The sequence below is a fragment of the Equus asinus genome, chromosome 2 (assembly GCF_041296235.1).
Source record: "Equus asinus isolate D_3611 breed Donkey chromosome 2, EquAss-T2T_v2, whole genome shotgun sequence".
NCBI lineage: Eukaryota > Metazoa > Chordata > Mammalia > Perissodactyla > Equidae > Equus > Equus asinus.
In genome coordinates, this window is record NC_091791.1 from 113,507,193 (window position 1) to 113,525,559 (window position 18,367).

The window sequence follows — 18,367 nt, forward strand, 5'->3', positions numbered from 1 at the left end:
AATTGGCAGAACTGGACTGAGCGACGGGATGGTGGGGTGGGGATGAGGAGCAGGGAGGAATTGGAAGGACCCTCCAGTTTCAGTTTGGACTGCTCGTGGTATCCTTGAGAGCCATGAGGACTGCAGGGAAGGAGGTGGGCTGGGCTGGGCCTGTTGCTAATGATTTCAAGAACAGACCATTGAATGTGAGGCCCCTGTGAATTGCCCCATCTGGTATTCATCTGTGTGAGATGCTGGCCCAGATGGACAGCATCTTCGATTACCATGGACCAGAACCGAAATAACGGCTCTCCAGGGATTAACCTTCGTTCCCAGTCTCAATTAGTACTATGCTCTAGCAAGTCCCAGATTAGATAAATAGTATATCACTTCCTTCTGGGGAAAAGAAAGAAAACATTAAAGAAGTTACCTGGAATCTAAACTCATAAAAAAAATAATTTTCAAACATACCTATCCAATCTATAATCACATTATGTAACATATAATTCACTAAATTAATACATAACCATTATTTTTAAAAAAATGGACTATAAACACATGCATTCAGAAGTGACTATCCAGTGGTGTTACCTGTCTTCAATGAACATGTCATAATAAAATCCATTTTCAATGGGTGGACCGTAGCACAAGTGGCCTCCATAGTAAAGCTCCATGGCCTCCCCAAGAATGTGAGCACTGGAGTGCCAGTACACCTGCAGGGCACAGGACACAGAGGTCACTGGCTATCAAAATTATGTCATGGAAAATTATTAGTAAAAAAACATGAGTAAGCAGGTTGATAAATTTTAAGGGGATAAACACCAACACACAGGGCAACAGTGATTTCAAAAGAAAATCTCCAATGCCCACTTGGAAGAGCATATTTTCTGAGCACTCTGAGTTTCCACCAGAGCCATTTGCTTGGTTCTAGCGTAAAACTGCTGTTCTGAGTCACAGCTAAAGTACAGCTCCTAAATCATTTCCTTCTGTGTGTTTTAATTGCCTAAAAGCTTCAACCACCCACTTGGACACTGAGAAGAGTAGACACACGGAAGCCTGGCTCAGCCCAGAGTGCAAGAAGGCGGGGAGTGACAGACACTAATTGCCTTCCTTTTTCTTCAGGGGCAGCATCTGAACAGAATGTGGAGGGCCAAAGACGCTGTTTATGACATCACTAACATTAACAAAATGTTGCATCTACACGGCAGTCTTCACATGCTGAACAGCACATGACTGTGGACGTTTGAAAGATGGCTAGTGGAGGGGGCAAGGTGTTGCGGGGGGAAGCCTGCTGGCTGCCTGAAACCTCGAAGCAGTAAATACATGAGTTAATTTACCATAGTCCAAAGGCCAGTCATCAGCTCTAAAAGTTCAGAAAACTCAGTACTGAATTCCCAAATAATCAATGGTTTACAGATAAACTAAAACTAACCAAAGTCACCAAATACATACGAGTGCCAAAGGAACAAGATAATTGAGTCCTCTGGCAGCACTTTCTTTCCCTTTATTAAATAGGAAACAAATCAAAATTAGACAGATGTTTTATAAAATAAATAACCCAGAGCAAAGGGAGTTAGCTGCTTGAGCAGACTACGTGCAATCCTGACCCACGGCATTCGGCTGGGATATGATCTGCAAACAGACACAGAGGGTCAGCCCGTGGGGCAGAGCCCCTCTGCTGTGGATGGTGCCGGGATGGCAGGCCAACTGCCAACACCAGCCCAAGTCTCCTCTTCAGTGCTTTGTCCACACCTCGCTATTTGTTGAGCCAAACACTGTGTTAGGTGCTGGGGATGCAACAGTGAAAACACCTTAGTCACAGGCTTCATGCGGTTTACAGCCTGGTGGAGGAGAGACAGGCAATAAATGAATCTGTAAGTACATAATCACAAGATGAGAAGAGCAATTAAAAGGAGATGAACAAGCACTGTAATAAAGAACAGCAGCAAAGCCTCTACATTCTCAGGGAGTCAGGAAGGCCTGGGTGGCTAATACATTGGAGACGAACAAAGAGTAGCTCGAGAAAGGTTAGAGAGGTAAGAGAGGGCCAGTGACCACGCAGGGCTTGGGAGGAATTTGGGTTTTATTCTAATGCAATGGGACACATTAAAGAGTTTTAAGCAGAAAAGAAATGGACTCAATTACATTTTAAAACATTGTTTGGTAGCAATATGGGAATGGATTTCAGAGGAACGAGATAGCAGGTGGGCAGTTTCTTGGGTACTGCTACAAATGGCATGATTATAGAATCTTGGCTAGTGGCAGTGGAGATGGAGAGAAGTGGGCAGATTCAAGACACATTATGAAAGTAACGGCTACCAATAAATTACAGACTAGAGTTGAGGGACGGGGACTCATCACATGCAACCTCCAAGATTCTGGGCTGAGCAACTAGGTACGTGGTAAACTTGTACACTGAGATGGGCAGCCAGGTAAGAAAGAAGTTTTGAGGTTAAAATCAAGAATTTCACTATAGACGAATGGAAGTAAAGATTCTTGTACAATATGTAGGTGGAGATGCCACATGGGCAGGAGTGTACATAAGACAAGGGCATTCTAGCTACAGATAGAAGAGTTGAGAGTTGACAGTTTATAGATGAGTATGACAGCTTAGAACAGGAGTTAAAGAAAGAAGGAGGCTATGACTGAACACGGAGGAATTCTTAACATTTGGAGGTGGATGAAGAAGAAAAAGCCAGCAAAGAAGACTGACAAAAAACAACCAGAGGTGAGAATAAAACTAGGAAAGCACTGGCGACATGGAGAACCTTAAAAAAAGAAGGGAGTGGTTAACTGTCAATTTTGCTGCGAAAATATATAGGATGGGGAGTGGGGGGGGCGGGCGGCTAGCCATCGAAATTGCAGGTGATGTCAAACTAATGTCATGAGACCCTGGGACAGGTCACTGAACCTAACTACAAGCATGTCGCAGAACTAGCAGCATCTGTTCTTATAGAATCTGCTTTGTTTGTTTACACCTCCAAATAAGCACGTTATGTTTTCTTGAGAATGAGACTGCGGCTGCACATCACGGATTGCTCCTGCAATTTCACAAAGATTCAGGGCAGAACATAGACCTTAATACACCCTTTACCAGACGTGATGGTTACAAAAGCAAATAGCAATTAGATATATATTTAAACTTGAAAGCTCTATCATTTTATAAAACACCCCTTGTTTCTGGTGTGCGTATTTATCAACCTTACATGAACATTCTCACTCTGTCATTTTCCATATGAATTTATCCAGAGGGCAGGGAGTCCTTTCGTATGCTACATTATGCACTAAATATTCTTATAAATAGAATCCTCTCCTTTTTTTTTTTAAGATTGGCACCTGAGCTAACAACTGTTGCCAATCTTTTTTTTTTTTTTTCTGCTTTATCTCCCCAAATCCCCCTGGTACATAGTTGTATAGCTTAGTTGCAGGTCCTTCTAGTTGTGGCATGTGGGACACCGCCTCAACGTGGCCTGATAAGCAGTGCCATGTCCGTGCCCAGGATCTGAACCTGTGAAACCCTGGGCCACGGCAGCAGAGTGTGCAAACTTAACCACTCGGCCACGGGGCCGGCCAATTTTTTTTTTTTTTTTGGTGATGAATATTGGCCCTGGGCTAACATCCGTTGCCAATCTTCCTTCATTTTGTATGTGGGATGCCACCACAGTGTGGCTTGACATGCAGCATGTAGGTCTGCACCTGGGACCCAAACCCACAAACCCCTGGCTGCTGAAGCAGACTGTGTTAACATAACCGCTATGCCACTACGCCAGTCCTAGAATCGTCTTTTAAAATAAAAGTGACGGGTAGGCCCAGTGGCATAGTGGTTAAGTTCGCACACTCCACTTCAGCAGCCCAGGGTTCACGAGTTCCAATCCCAGGCACAGACCCACACACTGCTCATCAAGCCCTGCTGTGCTGGTGTCCCACATACAAAATAGAGAGACACTGCCACAGATGTTAGCTCAGCAACAATCTTCCTCAAGCAAAAAGAGGAAGATTGGCAACAAACGTTAGCTCAGGGCCAGTCTTCCTCACCAAAAAAATAAAAGTGAGAGTTTGCTATTTAATGGAGACTTGAATTTTTCAGTAAAGCAAAAAATGCTTTTACAAAATCATTAATTTATCATTTTGTAGATCTGAGTTTTCTAGATTCACTTTCCTATAGGGTTTCTTTTTCCTGGATAGTCACTAAATATTGATAAATTGGTTTATGTTCAAAATCTTGCTAACATGTTCATAGTAATAGGAAAATAAAATCCAAGAACAAAAAAAAACCTTTGTTACTAAATTACACTAGAGGAAGCGTCAAGATCTTGAAAAAGTTACCTAACTGTTCCAAGCCCTGGCTATTTCATCTGTAAAATGGGGATTAAAACAGTGGCTGTGTGATAGAGTAACTGAAGACTCATGACATAATGCACATAAGGAGCTGGGGCCAGTGCCTGGCACATAACAAGCATTCAGTCAATGTTTATTACCGTTATCATTTTCATCAACAACCACAAATATTTATGGAAGCCCCATAATGCAATGTCAGGAACCACATTAGTATCATGGCAAGCAGAGGGCATGCTGGTTAGGCAGTCTAGAAAGATTCCCAATGATAATGAGTGTTTTCTTTTTCATGACCTCACGAAACACAAGGATGAAAGAACTCCAAAGAGCCAACACCTCCATGGAACACTGAACTTGGCAGCTCCTCCCCACCCCCACTCAAATCCCTGACAGTGCGAGTTCAACAGCTGACTGCTAGAGAAGGGTAGCAGAAAGATGCCTGCAGGTCAACCAAGAGCCCGGCAGTGTGGGAAAGCGCAAGGCTTGCTCACACCCAGGTTCAGGCAGCATTTGGGCCCTTAGAAGAGGACTGAAACTAACCAACTACCACGGCTGCTCTCTGTTCCAGACCCTATTTTACTTTATCCAGAGACTGACACCATCTGAAAGCACCTATTGTTTGTTTTCTTGTTCACTATCTCCTCCCACTAGATGTGAACTCTGGAGCGGGAGCCTCAATGCTTTGTCCACTGCAGCCCCACAGAACCTCGCACCTGCATCCCTTGCCTTAGACACTGGTCAGTTGACTGAGGGAATAAATAAAATTTTACAGGTCCAGGGATAACACCTGGGATGAAGTTAGGTGACAATTGTTAAGAACTAGAGAGAAAAATTAAATAATAGATATAAGCTATTTATTTTTTAAAAAACTTGCTCTTTCTGAATCGCTTGTAAATATGATTTTATTAATACTGTATTGTTTAACTATTAAATGGCTATACTCTGCATATTTTAAACAAAGAAGTAATTATAATATGGTTCTTACAGTTTGGATTAATAAATCAAGAAATTCCACGTAAGCTTCACAACTAATGCAACCTAAGCTATTCACAGGTTAGGTTTTATTGAGACAACGGACCTCTTAAAGGGAGATTGCAAAGTGAGGGTGACAGTGTATATCAGAGACCTATGTGAAAATGTGGTATCTATTTTATGGAATATTACACAAACAAGTATTTAAAGGATATTTGAGTTTTGATAATTTTTTCCAATTCTCCCACACATATTAAATTATAAAGTAGATCCATTTTTAAGTCTAATAAAAATTCATTTCAAATACACACTGATTTAATAATTAAGGCATTCTAACTTAAGGAAACAACAAATTGATATATACTTGTATATATTCATTCCATAAAACATATTAAATATTTATTAAATACCAATATACACATTTTAAATCTTGGCCACAAAACTCCTCATTCTTGACTTCAGTTTGTGACTTTGTATATAAAGTAGTTTATAACATAACCACCCAAAGTTTGGTTGGTTGGTTTTTAAATACTTACAGCTTGAGCTTCCTCACTATCAAACATGAGCAGCTCCAAGGTGGAGTCCCCTTCCAACGGGCGGTCCAAGTCCCATAATTCACCATTGACTTTGGCTACCACTGTGCTTTCAGCCAGTTCTTGACTAGTGAGAGAAAAGTCACTTGGGAGTTAACCTTATCACATTCTACAACAATTCATTAAAACAAAAGATTAAAATAATTCCCAGGGCAGGGCCAGCCCTGTGGCAAAGTGGTGAAGTTCAGCGCACTCTTGGCACACTCCACTTCGGCAGCCCAGGTTCACGCGTTTGGATCCTGGGCACGGACCTACACCACTGGTTAGCCATGTTGTGGCAGCAACCCACATACAACAAGAGGAAGACTGGTACAGATGTTAGCTCAGGACTCATCTTCCTCAGGCAAAAAAACAAAACAAAATAAAAAATAATAATAATTTCCAGGGTTTTTTTTAAGTGGATAGAAAGTACAAATGTAAACTAATAAGACAGATTTTTTTATTTTGCAATATTAAGTGCAAAAGTAATATGCATTCACTGTAAAAAACTTGGAAAACAGACAGCACAAGAATAAAACAAAAATCACATATACATCTCATCACCCAGAGATAACTACTCATAACATTTGGTACATGTCTTTCCAGTCTTTTTTCTATGTTCACCCCGACTCACACATAAACATATATACTGGTTTTAAAAGCATAGTTGCCAATATAATTTTATAGCCTGCTTTTTCACTGCAATACCATCTGACAGATTCCAAAACAGTCTAGAAGTATCATATTCATTGAGGAAGCCTCCACTCTGCACATTCCGGTCACCTGTGTTTTGCTATCATAGAGTTGACTGCACAGACATCCAGACACATCCAGCTTTGTGTCTCCCGTGACTGTTTTCTGGGAATAAGCCCTCAAAGTGAAATTGCCAGGCCAAGGGGCACGAGCCTTTGAAAGATTTCTGACAAATATTGTCTGAGTGTACCACTTCCATGCACCCCAAAAGATTTTTTAAGTCTTTGTCAATTTGACATTGGGAATTGTCATTTTAACTTGAATTATTTGATTATTAATTTTAGTAAATGTTTACTGGCCATTTTTACTTTTTTTTTAACTGTTCATGTCCTTTACCTATTTTCTATTGATGCGTTGATCTTTTCCTTTCCTTTTTTTTGTGTGTCTTTCAAATGACATTTATTGTTGTTTGAAAATTTACAAAAAAACATTAAAAGAAACCTGGAAAGTACAGAAAAGCACCAAGAAAAAAAAATCATCCACAATCCTATTGCCCAGAAATTGCTGTTAACATTTTGCTGTATGTCCTTCCACATATTTTCATAAATATATACACCAATATAAAAAGTTTAATAGTATTATTCTGCATATGCTAATTGGTAACCTACTTTTTAAGCTTAACAATAAATCACAACATTTTCCCTAACATTAGACAGACTAGTAAAACATGCTATTTAATGCAGTAGATGAACTTAATGAATCCCTTATTGCTGGGCATTTTGATTATTTCTTTGTGGGTTTTGTGTTTCTTTGTTTTGTTTTGGTAATGACAAATAATGCTGCAATGAACATTCTTGAACATACATCTTAGTACCCAATTATTTTCTCAGGAAAAATTCTAGAAGAAAAACTTTTGGGTCAAGGGAAATATACTTTTAATAACTTTTGTTGGAACATATTGCCGAATTCTCCTATCAGGAAGGGTGCAAGAGTACCTTTTCTCTGTGCCCTCATAATGCTAGGTACTACTAAATTGTGCCCTCTTTACAATGTAATGTTATAATCTGCATTTCCGTGAGTAACTTGAGCAGTGGTGCAGCACTGTGCTTAAGAGCATGCACTCTGATGTCAGGCCAACCAGGGTTTAAACACTGGACAATTTACTCCGTTTCTCTAAGCCTCAGTTTTCCCAGTAGTAAATTGGGCATTGTCGGACCTTCCTCATACACTTATTCTAAGAATTAAATAAAATGTACTCCTAATAACAATTTATAAATGTTAGACATTGTTATTAACAAAATAGCATTTTATTTTCATTTTTACTGGCTCTGATAGATTGCTAAGGGCTCCTCAAATCCACACTCTCCTTCTTCTACAGTAAGTTTTCCAGCCTCCCTTGCAGCTAGATGTGGCATGTGACTAAGTTTGGAGGCGTGATACAAGCAGAAGTGATATGTTGCACTTCTCTATCTCAGCCTTAAGACAATGGAGGGCACTTCTCCATCCACTCCCTGCCTTCTATGGACTGGAGCACAGAGGTACTGTTCCCTTTGGACCATGTAGACAAGAGCAACACCGTACCAGACAGCCCAGCAACTGGATGGAAGGACTTTAGGTCCCCAAATGACTGTATGGAGAAGTGCTGCCCTGCCAACCTGGACCCCACACCTCCAAACTACTATATGAGAGAGACTTTGACCATATTGAAGCCACTGAGTTTTCTGTAGTCTTTTTGTTGCAGTAGTTTAACCTGTATCTTAACTAATACAGAAATAAGGACCTGGAAGTGAGTAACAAAAACAAAACATGTGGCATTGGGTGAGCAGATGGGCAGTGGATAAAGGAAAGAGATACTAAAATACGGAAAGCCAATAACCCTTGTTATGGCAGAACAAAAGATTTGATAAAAACTGCAGGCAAACTAATGTGCTTCCAATGCCTGTAGCACATAAGGAAGCAGTTATAAAAGGGCAGAATGCTGATATCCACTTTTAGCTTTTAGCAAGATACAACCAGAATGAGATAAGATCAGGGGAGACGTGCCCAGTTTGCAAGCAGAGATGGAAGGGACAGGGTTTGCCAAGGGAGGCTCTTCTAGCCCATGGCCTGTAACCCAAACTGACAAAGCCTGGATATGTGAGGCTGTGCAAGACTGGAAACACAATCTTCTGTCCCAAACAGCAAGAAGGACGGGCACTGACAGCCCTTCCCAAAGGCCAGGCATCAAGACAGGCAACAGGGGCCCATCTGGCACAAGGATTACAGGTAAACAACAGCCTGTTGTTTCATCTGATCTCAGCCCATTAAACTGAGACAGAAGGGAGTGAGCCAAGTACAAAAGCCAGGGAATAAAGGGGTGAAAAGTCTGTCTAGAAGAATTCTTTAAGTGAGATTACTTTCACTCGGAATTGATTAGAAGCAAACAGACCAAGGGCCTATTACAGTTAACTGCTTGAGGGAATTCTATTGCCAAATGAACTACAAATCCAGCTTACAAATACCTCTGACTGTTTGATCCTGAAAAGAGCCCTCAGCCTCCAAGTGTGCACCAGTGGGAACTGTGCTGTGCAAACCACACGGCCTCCAAGAGGACAAACAGCCCTGCACTTCAGATGCAGCAAATGATGCTGATGGACAGTTATGAACCTCCCAAAGAGCAAAATGAGGGCCCTCGAGAGACTGTGGACAAGAGAGCCACTCCCAGCGAACAAAGGGTGGCCAGATGGGCTGACCCAAGCACAACCCACTGCCAAGCTGTGGGCCTCACAACCGCTGCCAGCAGGATCTGATGGCTTCTGTACACCAGTGCCTGCCATACTGCTCCTTCTTCTTTTTTCCAAATAGAACTTTGTGATTGTCTGTGTTTATTCCACCACTGTATACATGTGTGGATGGGCAGCCTTGTCCATTAGTTTATTTGTTGCTAGAGTGCAAGGAGCCAGCCTGACGGGGGTGTTCTGCACAACACTTGGAAATCCTGGGCTTCCAGTTGATGGGACCTGGAGTTGTCTCATTTGGGTAGAGAATGAATGTGTGGGATGATGAAAGAAGGGTGCTCACAGATATCTGGACGTTAGAGGAGCACACTGTGGCAGACATTATTCCCCTAAACCATTCTTCTCTCTTCCACAGTGAGAATGCTTTAGCTGAACATGTGGCTGGCCAGCAGGAGCTACACTTCCATTCTCTCTTACAGCTAGGGGTGGCCACGTGACCAAATGTGAGCTAACAGAATGTAAGTGGAAATTACAGTGTGCCACTAGGGGTCTTGGCCTCCAAGCATCCTCGTTCTTCAGCCATTCTTCCCCTTGCCTCCAGGCGGCTCCACGGATGGGACCCAGCTTCCACGCCAAGACATTAACAAACCCTACCTAGGCAATGGCAGATTCATAAGATGGAAGGAGCCAGGGTCCATAAATGACTGCATGGACCAGAGATGTCCACCATCCTGGACTGGTCATCTCTGTACTGTTATGTGAGAGAACATGAGGTCCACCTTATTTAAGCCACTTTCTTGGGGGTCTCTTTTTTGCAGAAGTTTAGCCTAACTCAGTGGTTCTTAAACATTAGCTTGCATCAGAAGCCCCTCTCATAAAAATATAGACTGTTAATTGATTCAGGAGGTGTGGGATGGGGCCCAAGAGTCTGCTTTTCTAACACGTTCCAAGGTGATCTAATGCTGTTGGTTTGGGGACCACACTCTGAGAACTACTCTTTCATGAACTACTATGAACTGTCCTTTGCCCATTTTTTCGACTGGGGTATTTTCTTAGGGTAAATGGCTACGTATAGAATTCCTAGGTCCAAGGGTTAGGGTCTGCACATTTTTAAGGCTTTAAAAGCTTGAAAGAGACTGCGTGGATTCATCCTGCCTCCAGCAGGGTCATGTCCTCAAAATTGTATCAATATTAACTATTTTCCATACATCTTTGACAAATCAATAGGTAATAGGTAATTATTTTCATTTGCATTTATAAGATTATTTTTTCCTCTGTTCAAGTTTTCATCTGCTTCCTACTAATTTGAAAAACACTTAGAGAGCAATCATGTTTTACATGGTACATTTTTTTCCACAACTGTCATTTCCCTTTTTGTGTGTCATTTTTACACATGGCCATTTTTCTTAAGTGTTTAATTTTTGTGCAGTTTGAATCTGTACATCTTTTCCTTAATGATTTCTACCTCACATGTTACGCTTAGAAAGGCCTACGCTCCCCCAGAGCAGGAATAACCACCTATGCAGTCTGCTCTCAGTTAAACAAGGGAACAGGCAGTATAACAGAATAAAGCTATTATTTTATATCCAGCCACCTCCCAGGACCCTTACTTACTCTAACAGTTTTTAGTTAATACTGTTCTCTAATTCACTTTTTAAATTGTTTAACTGTTCTTTTACTAACTGCCTGAGTTGAATTCTTAGTCTGTTTCTTTCATTCTTTCTTATTCAATAATAAAAGCCTTCAACGCCACAAATCTGTTTCTGATAACCACTCTGGATGTAGTGGTGATAGATTTTGAAATGTATTCTCTTCATTAGAAATATTTTCTAAGAATTCTGTGCTTGTTTTTATTTCCTTTCACCCAAGTTATTTTAAAGAGCTTTTTTTTTAATTTTCAAGTTTTACTTTTTGTCTTATTGTCATTAATCTGTTTACTGCGTTTGTAAGTGATTTCACTGTACTCACAGAATGTGAACTGTATGTTTCTGCATTTTATTTAGGATTCTGAGGAGCCAAAAGCATGACCACAGGTGCCAAGAGAGAAGGCAGTGTCTCTGCCTGTAGAGCACAGAGATGGGCAAGGAGGCATGAAGTCTACCTTACAGTGTCATTACTCAGACACATATGACCTTAATTTTGCCTATTTGATCTGTCAAGAGGAGTGTTACAGTCTACCACTCCTGAGTTTCTGTAATTTTGTATTTCTAATTTGATGCTATATATTTTTTTTTTTTGAGGAAGATTAGCCCTGAGCTAACTACTGCCAATCCTCCTCTTTATGCTGAGGAAGACTGGCCCTGAGCTAACATCCATGCCCATCTGCCTCTACTTTATACGGGAGATGACTACCACAGCATGGCTTTTGCCAAGCAGTGCCATGTCCACACCCGGGATCCGAACTGGCTAACTGCGGGCTGCCAAGAAGCGGAACGTGCAAACTTAACCACTGCACCACCGGGCCGGCCCCATGATGCTATATTATTTAACTCATAAAGGCTCATGACAAATAATCACTGTGGATTGTATAATTGTATACTGTTCACCTATTTTTAAAGTAAGCCTCAGTATCCCACTGGATGATTTCAGTCCTGAATTCTGCTGTCTGACAGTAACATTACGGCCGCTGTTTTCTTATCAGGTTTGCCCAATAAAGATTGGCCCATCCTTTAGTTTTGGATGATTTTACTTTTTAGACACTCCTGCAACCCCTCTGTCATTAAACCTGAGGGTGGAGTGTCTAAGCTAGTACCCTGTGGAAACGCATATTGCTAAGTGTACAAAGAAGCACATGTTCCATAATCAATAACTTTGCTTCCAAAGCTTGAACAGGTTTCTTCAGTGCAGGCTTGTCAGTCTCTAACATGCTAACATGCACAGTGACTCTCCAGGATGAAACATCAACTTATTTTTGCCTCAAAGCCCATTTTTCCCCAGTACATCTATTCATCTCTCTTGGAAAACATGGGAACAGGTTGGGAGGGGCCCTTAGGGTACACGATATGATAGGATGAAAAGGAAATACAATCTTAACCATAGTTTCCAAAGGAAATGTCAGGATTTCAATTGTTAAAAAAGTTTGCTTTTTAAATAATAAAACTTTATTTACATGGCAGTTTAGAGCTATACTTTCATAAATTTGTATTTAATGCTAGGAATTAACATTAGTCAAAACAACATAACTTCACTAATGTATCTAATTTCTAGGAAAGTCAACATACTTATTCCAGGGCCAATAATAGCTCTAACACATACATCTTAAATCTAGAATTAATAAGCTTTTTTGTACATTTCTAGAGACACTTCAGTTTTCAGAGTATCTTTCATATACAGCATTTCATTTAACCTTTACAACCACACAAGGTAAATGGAAAAGTATTATTTCCACTGAAGATGTAAGAAAACAGGCTTGGAAAGCTTTAGGGATCTGCCCAAGTTGGATCAAAGAGCCACCCACGGTTACTTCCTGATGGACCAATGGCTTGGAGTCAAGTCCAGCAAAAGACCTGACAAATCTCATGGAAATATCTTCATGATGAACAAAGTCAATATAATGTGGCCTGTCAAAGATTATATACTTTTCTCTACTATGTATTTTTATTAGAAGTTTAAAATTTGGACCTTTTATTTAAAGAGGAAGAGATTGTGTTCTGATATTCAACTACTGTTTAATGGCCTCTTTAGAAGCCAGAGGGAAAAAAATTAACTAATTACATTTAACTTATTCAACCGAGTAGGAAAAAAACATTTTAGGAGTCCCTAAGAACACATTTTCATCAAGCTCTGGCACAATACTTAATACTGAATATCTTCTCCAAACTACGGTTTACCTAATTTCAGCAGCCACTTGATAAGGTGTTGTTTTCCAAGCTTCCCCTTCCACTGTTTTCCCATCAGCCACTCGGACTGTGATCACATTGCTTGTATTCCCCTTCTTTTCATAAATGGCAAGTAAGAGCTGATGATCTTTCTTCAATATTTCAAAAAGCTTCAATCTTTCCTTTATGAAGTTTGGTTGATTTTTCACCTGAAAATCATTAGAATACCATAAGGTTGACATACACAGCCCACTTTTTCCTAACTGCTCAGCTCTCAGGAAGTTCCACCCCCTTCTCAGCAGGCCCCAGGTCACCTCCAGGGCTAGTCTGGATCAGTTGACTTCTCACTCTCACCTCCAGAAGACTCCTCTCCACTGATCTGACTCCTTAGTTCTCAGGGTCCAGCTCAAAGCCAACCTCTTCTAACTATCACACCCACCGGCCTCTCCCTTTTTCCACACGTTCAGCACATGTGTACGCAGTCACACAGTTCAGCCCGCCCTTAGACACCATCCTACTTTGTCCTCTAGTGGTTTCAAACCTGTGTTTGTCTGAACTCCTCAACCAGACTGATCCCTTTGAGGCCAGATATTCCTGCTTTGCTCCTACCAAAGGCTGATGCCTGATAAATACTCTCTGGTCGTTTAAATGACTCACCTAAAAAAGCAAAGTAGCCAGTTTCCTTAACACAAAAGAAGAGCTCTGCTATCCGACCTTAAATAGACTAAGGAGCACTTTATAACTCATCCCTAAGACATCTTGTATTGAAGGCTTACAAAGTTTTAAATGTCCTACTGTGGCCTAAGTCGTAATTTAATTAGTAATTATGTTTTAATTAAAAATCCTGGGCAGTTAACTATATAAGCATATTTAAATTCCAGGTAGTATTTTATATTATTTCTACAGCAACAACTTACCTCACTGTCAGGCCCGCTTTCCTTCTTCTTTTTATTGTCCTTTTCTGGGCTTTGACTAGAAGGAGGCTGAGAAATAAAGATAAACTGTAAACGACTCATACCAACGAAAAGAAAGAGCAACACACCTGAAACCGGAGCAAGGAGGGGGCCCGGCCGCAGGCAGCAAGTGTCCCCGGTTCAGAGGCCATAGCTGGGCTCTCGGACCATCGCCCACGACCCTCAACGAACCTCAACCCGCAAGTCGTTTGCTGGGGTTCAGTCCTTCCTGTCTGTGCATTTTCACACATTCTTGCTAAGCACATTTAATATGTTCTGCTCTTTAAAGGTTTTTTCCTCTAATCTTTAAACAAATAATGTCATTGGAAAAATGGTTGTGTAGCTGCTGCCAGGGATTTTAAACGCACTATTTCAGGAAGATGTGGCTAGCGCTCCACAGTGACGCTGGGTAAAGGACCGAGGGACACCCCACAGTCTGAGAAAGCCTTCCGAACGCAGAAAATTTATGATGTTACAGGAAGCAGACAATGTGTCTTTAAATGAACCCAAATATTAAAACTCTATTAAATAATAATGTTAAAGACACAGATCTCAAGACAGACCACCCAAAGAAACCAAAACCACCTGTGGTCAGGGCTCAGCGCCAGGGGCTCAATAATGGAAACGGAGGGTTTCCGTATGTCGCTGTTGGTCCGCCCGTCCAAGGAAAGAGGAGTGGGTTTCAAACACCCCAGCAGTTTTTCAAACATGGGGAAACCCCATTTCTGGTACTGAAGAAGGCGTGTGGCAGGCCGTTTCCTGGGACCGCAGGGAATTCCACCCTTCGCTCCAGCGGGCGCTTGCGGGACACGCAGCGGGCCGGGGGCGCAGGCCGCCCGCGCCCGCGCCCGCACCCGCACCCGCACCCGGCCCGGCCCAGGGGAAGCCGCTCCGCGGGCGCCGCGCTCACCGGGCCCGGGGCCCCGCAGGCAAGTCCGCCGCCCCGTTACCTGCGCGCCGGCAGCCGCCGCCCGCGCCGCGCTCTCCAGCTTCGCCTGGTGGCTCAGCTCCTCGGCCAGGCACAGCCGCAGGCGATACAGGCGGTGGCGCAGGTCGCGGTTCTCGGCCCGGAGCTGCGCCACCTCCCGCGTGAGGCACGGCCCCTCGGCCTGGCAGCGGTCGGGCGCGGTCTGCAGCTCGTCCCTGAGGCGCTGGACCTCCGCCCACAGCCAGCGGATGTCCTCCTCCTGCCGCTCCAGGCGCGAAGCCACGGCCTCCGCCGCCAGCGCCTCGGCCGCCATGGCGCTTGCCGGGCTCGGGGACCGACGCCGGGCCCCGCGGTGGGAGCAGGGCCGGCTACGGCGGCTGGGAGAGCCGGGTAGCCGCAGGGCACGCTGCAGGGGGCGGGGCGGGGGGCGGGGCGGGGCTATGCAAATCAGCGGGGCGGGGCAGCCGGGAGGAGTGGGGCGGGGCCGCGGGGGTCTGCGCAGTGCGGGAGGCGGGGCCGAGGTGGGGCGCGGCGTGGTGGTGGGCGTCGCTGGGAGCCGGCACGCTGGGTGGCCCAGGCTCGGAGATTTGCGTGGGGCCCGGGTAGGCTCATGGTGACTCCAGTGTTACCAGCATGTCGCCATTGGTCAGTTAAAATGCAAATCATCCAAACTCTTGGGCAGGCTGACATCTCCCTTCCAGAATGGTTCCTGTCTTTCCCCTCGCGAACTTTGGCAGTCGACATTCTTGCACCTTGCGATCAGGTTCTGAAAAGTGGCCGTTGAGCTTTCACCCTCTTTGGCCTTCATACTGGCCTTCATACTTCATAAGGCTGCCTAAGTGCAAAGGCCACTGGGCCAGGGCGCACAGATCTCTACAAAAATTTAATCTGACTGGCATGATATTGTTAGCTCCTTGAGGCTAGGGCAAATGCCACATACATCTCAGTATCCTTCATAACCAGGAGCACAACCTTCCTGTAGTAGGAACACAGATTGATTTTAATTAACATTCTTAGGGCTTGGAATGTAGCAAACACTATTCTAAGCTCTCTACAAATATTAACTCCTTTAATACTTATTATAACAGATGCTATTGTTATATCCATTTATAGATGGAGAAACTGAAGCACAGAGAGGCTAAGTGACTTGACCAGGGTCACAGTTACAGAATGACAGAGTTGAGATTCAAACTCAGATAATCTGGTGCCAGTGTCAATGTGTTTAATACTATGGTGCCTTTCAACTCTGGTAAGATTTAATTGAACATGTCATATGACAAGATACAGGTAAAAAATGCTATCAGAATTCTAAAATGGGAGAGTTTAGTTTGGAGATGCAGTTGAGAAAGTTAGCAATTTTCTGGAATAAAGGTTGGCAGACACTGGAAACCAACGGGGACGGGGCAACCGGGAGGAGTGGGGCAGGCCGAGGGGTCTGCGCAGGTGGGGAGGTAGATGAATGCCACTCTAGGAGCAGAATCAGCATGCTGGAAGGAGCTGGGGGCGGGGCGCAGGATAATTGGATTAAGCTAACTGGAATCAAAAACAGCTGCCAGGAGGAGGTTCCCTAAAGTACAACACTGATACCACTGTATCTTTCTTAGTCCCTTTCCTGACAAGATTCTGGATAAGTTCCTGACAGAGACTCACTGCCATGACCTATGTATTGTCAAATGTCGTGGTCCCACTTAAGCCCGCAAAAGTTTCTTTGGGCTCCTTTGTAATTTGTCTCTCTTGGCCACCCACCCCTAATCCCCAGGCAGCTGCTGATCTGCTTTCTGTCACTATAGGTTTGTTTTCATTTCCTAGAGTTTTCTATCCAGGCATACCTCGAAGATATTGTGGATTCCATTCCATGCCACCACAATAAAGCAAATACACAATAAAGCAAATCACAAAAGTTTTTGGTTTCCCAGTGCGTATAAGTTATGTTTACACTGTACTGTAGTCTAAGTATTATGTCTAAAAAACAATGTACATACCTTAATTAAACAATACATTGTTGATAAAAAATGCTAACCGTCATCTGAGCCATCAGTGAGTGGTAATCCTTTTGCTGGTGGAGGGTCTTGCCTCGATATTGATGGCTGCTGACTGATCACGGTGGTGGTTGCTGAAGGCTGGGGTGGCTGTGACAATTTCTTAAAATAAGAGACAATAAGGTTTGCTACGTCAATGGACTCTTCCTTTCATGAAAGATTTCTCTGTAGCATGTGATGCTGTTTGATAACATTTTACCCACAGTAGAAGTTCTTTCAAAATTAAAGTCGGTTCCCTCAAACCCTGCCACTATTTTATCAACTAAGGGTATGTAATATTCTAAATTCTTTGTTGTCATTTCAACACTCTTCACAGCATCTTCACCAGGAATAGATTTCATCTTTTAAAAACCTCTTTTCTTTGCTCATCCTTAAGAAGCAACTCCTCATTTGCTAAAGTTTTATCATGAGACGGCAGCAATTCAGTCACATCTTCAGGCCTCACTCCTAATTCCAGATCTCTTGCTATTTCCATGACGTCTGTAGTTACTTCCTCCATTGAAGTCTTGAACCCCTCAAAATGAACTTCTTCCAAACTCCTGTTAATGTTGATATTTTGACCTCTTCCCATGAATCACGAATTTTCTTAATGGCATCTAGAATGTGAATCCTTTCCAGAAGGTTTTTGACTTATTTTGCCCAGATCCCTCAGAGGAATCACTATCTACGGCAGCTATAGCCTTATGACATGTATTTCTTAAATAAGACTTGAAAGTTGAAATGAGTCCTTGATCCGTGGGCTGCAGAATGGATGTTGTGTTAGCAGGCATGGAAACAACATTGATCTCATTGTACATCTCCATCAGAGCTCTTGCGTGACCAGGTGCATTGTCAATGAGCAGTAATACTTTGAAAGGAATCTTCTTTTCTGAGCAGTAGGTCTCAACAGTGGGCTTAAAATGTTCAATAAGCCACGTTGTAAACAGATGTGCTGTCATCCAGGCTTTGTTGTTCCATTTACAGAGCACAGGCAGAGTAGATTTAGCGTAATTCTGAAGGGCCCTAGGATTTTCAGAATGATAAATGAGCATTGGCTTCAACTTAAAGTCATCAGCTCTATTAGCTACTAACAAGAGTGAGCCTGTCCTTTGAAGCTTTGAAGCCAGGCATTGACTTCTCTCCAGCTATGAAAGCCCTAGATGGCAGCTTCTTCCAATATAAAGCTATTCATCTGCATTGGAACTCTGTTGTTCAGTGTAGCCAGCTTCATGAATTGTCTTCGCTAGACCTTCTGGAGAACTTGCTGCAGCTTCTACATCAGCACTTGCCGCTTCACCCGGCACTTTTATGTTACGGAGACGGCTTCCTTCCTTAAACCTCATGAACTTCAAAAGCTTCAAACTTTTCTTCTGCAGCTTCCT

At 42.9% G+C, this 18,367-nt stretch overlaps 1 protein-coding gene across 1 annotated transcript in view; it reads right to left on the reverse strand.

The window, feature by feature from the left end:
- The window catches only part of TARS3 (threonyl-tRNA synthetase 3), a 65,699-nt gene extending 50,288 nt beyond the window's left edge, over positions 1-15,411 (reverse strand). The window contains exons 1-5 of the mRNA XM_044763008.2: positions 14,990-15,411; positions 14,004-14,069; positions 13,099-13,295; positions 5,823-5,946; positions 571-692 (exon numbers count right to left, since the gene is read on the reverse strand). Of these exons, the coding sequence (XP_044618943.1) occupies positions 571-692; positions 5,823-5,946; positions 13,099-13,295; positions 14,004-14,069; positions 14,990-15,280 (800 nt within the window). The 5' untranslated portion in view covers positions 15,281-15,411. The remainder of the gene's footprint in view (positions 1-570; positions 693-5,822; positions 5,947-13,098; positions 13,296-14,003; positions 14,070-14,989) is intronic.
- Positions 15,412-18,367: the final 2,956 nt, after the last annotated feature.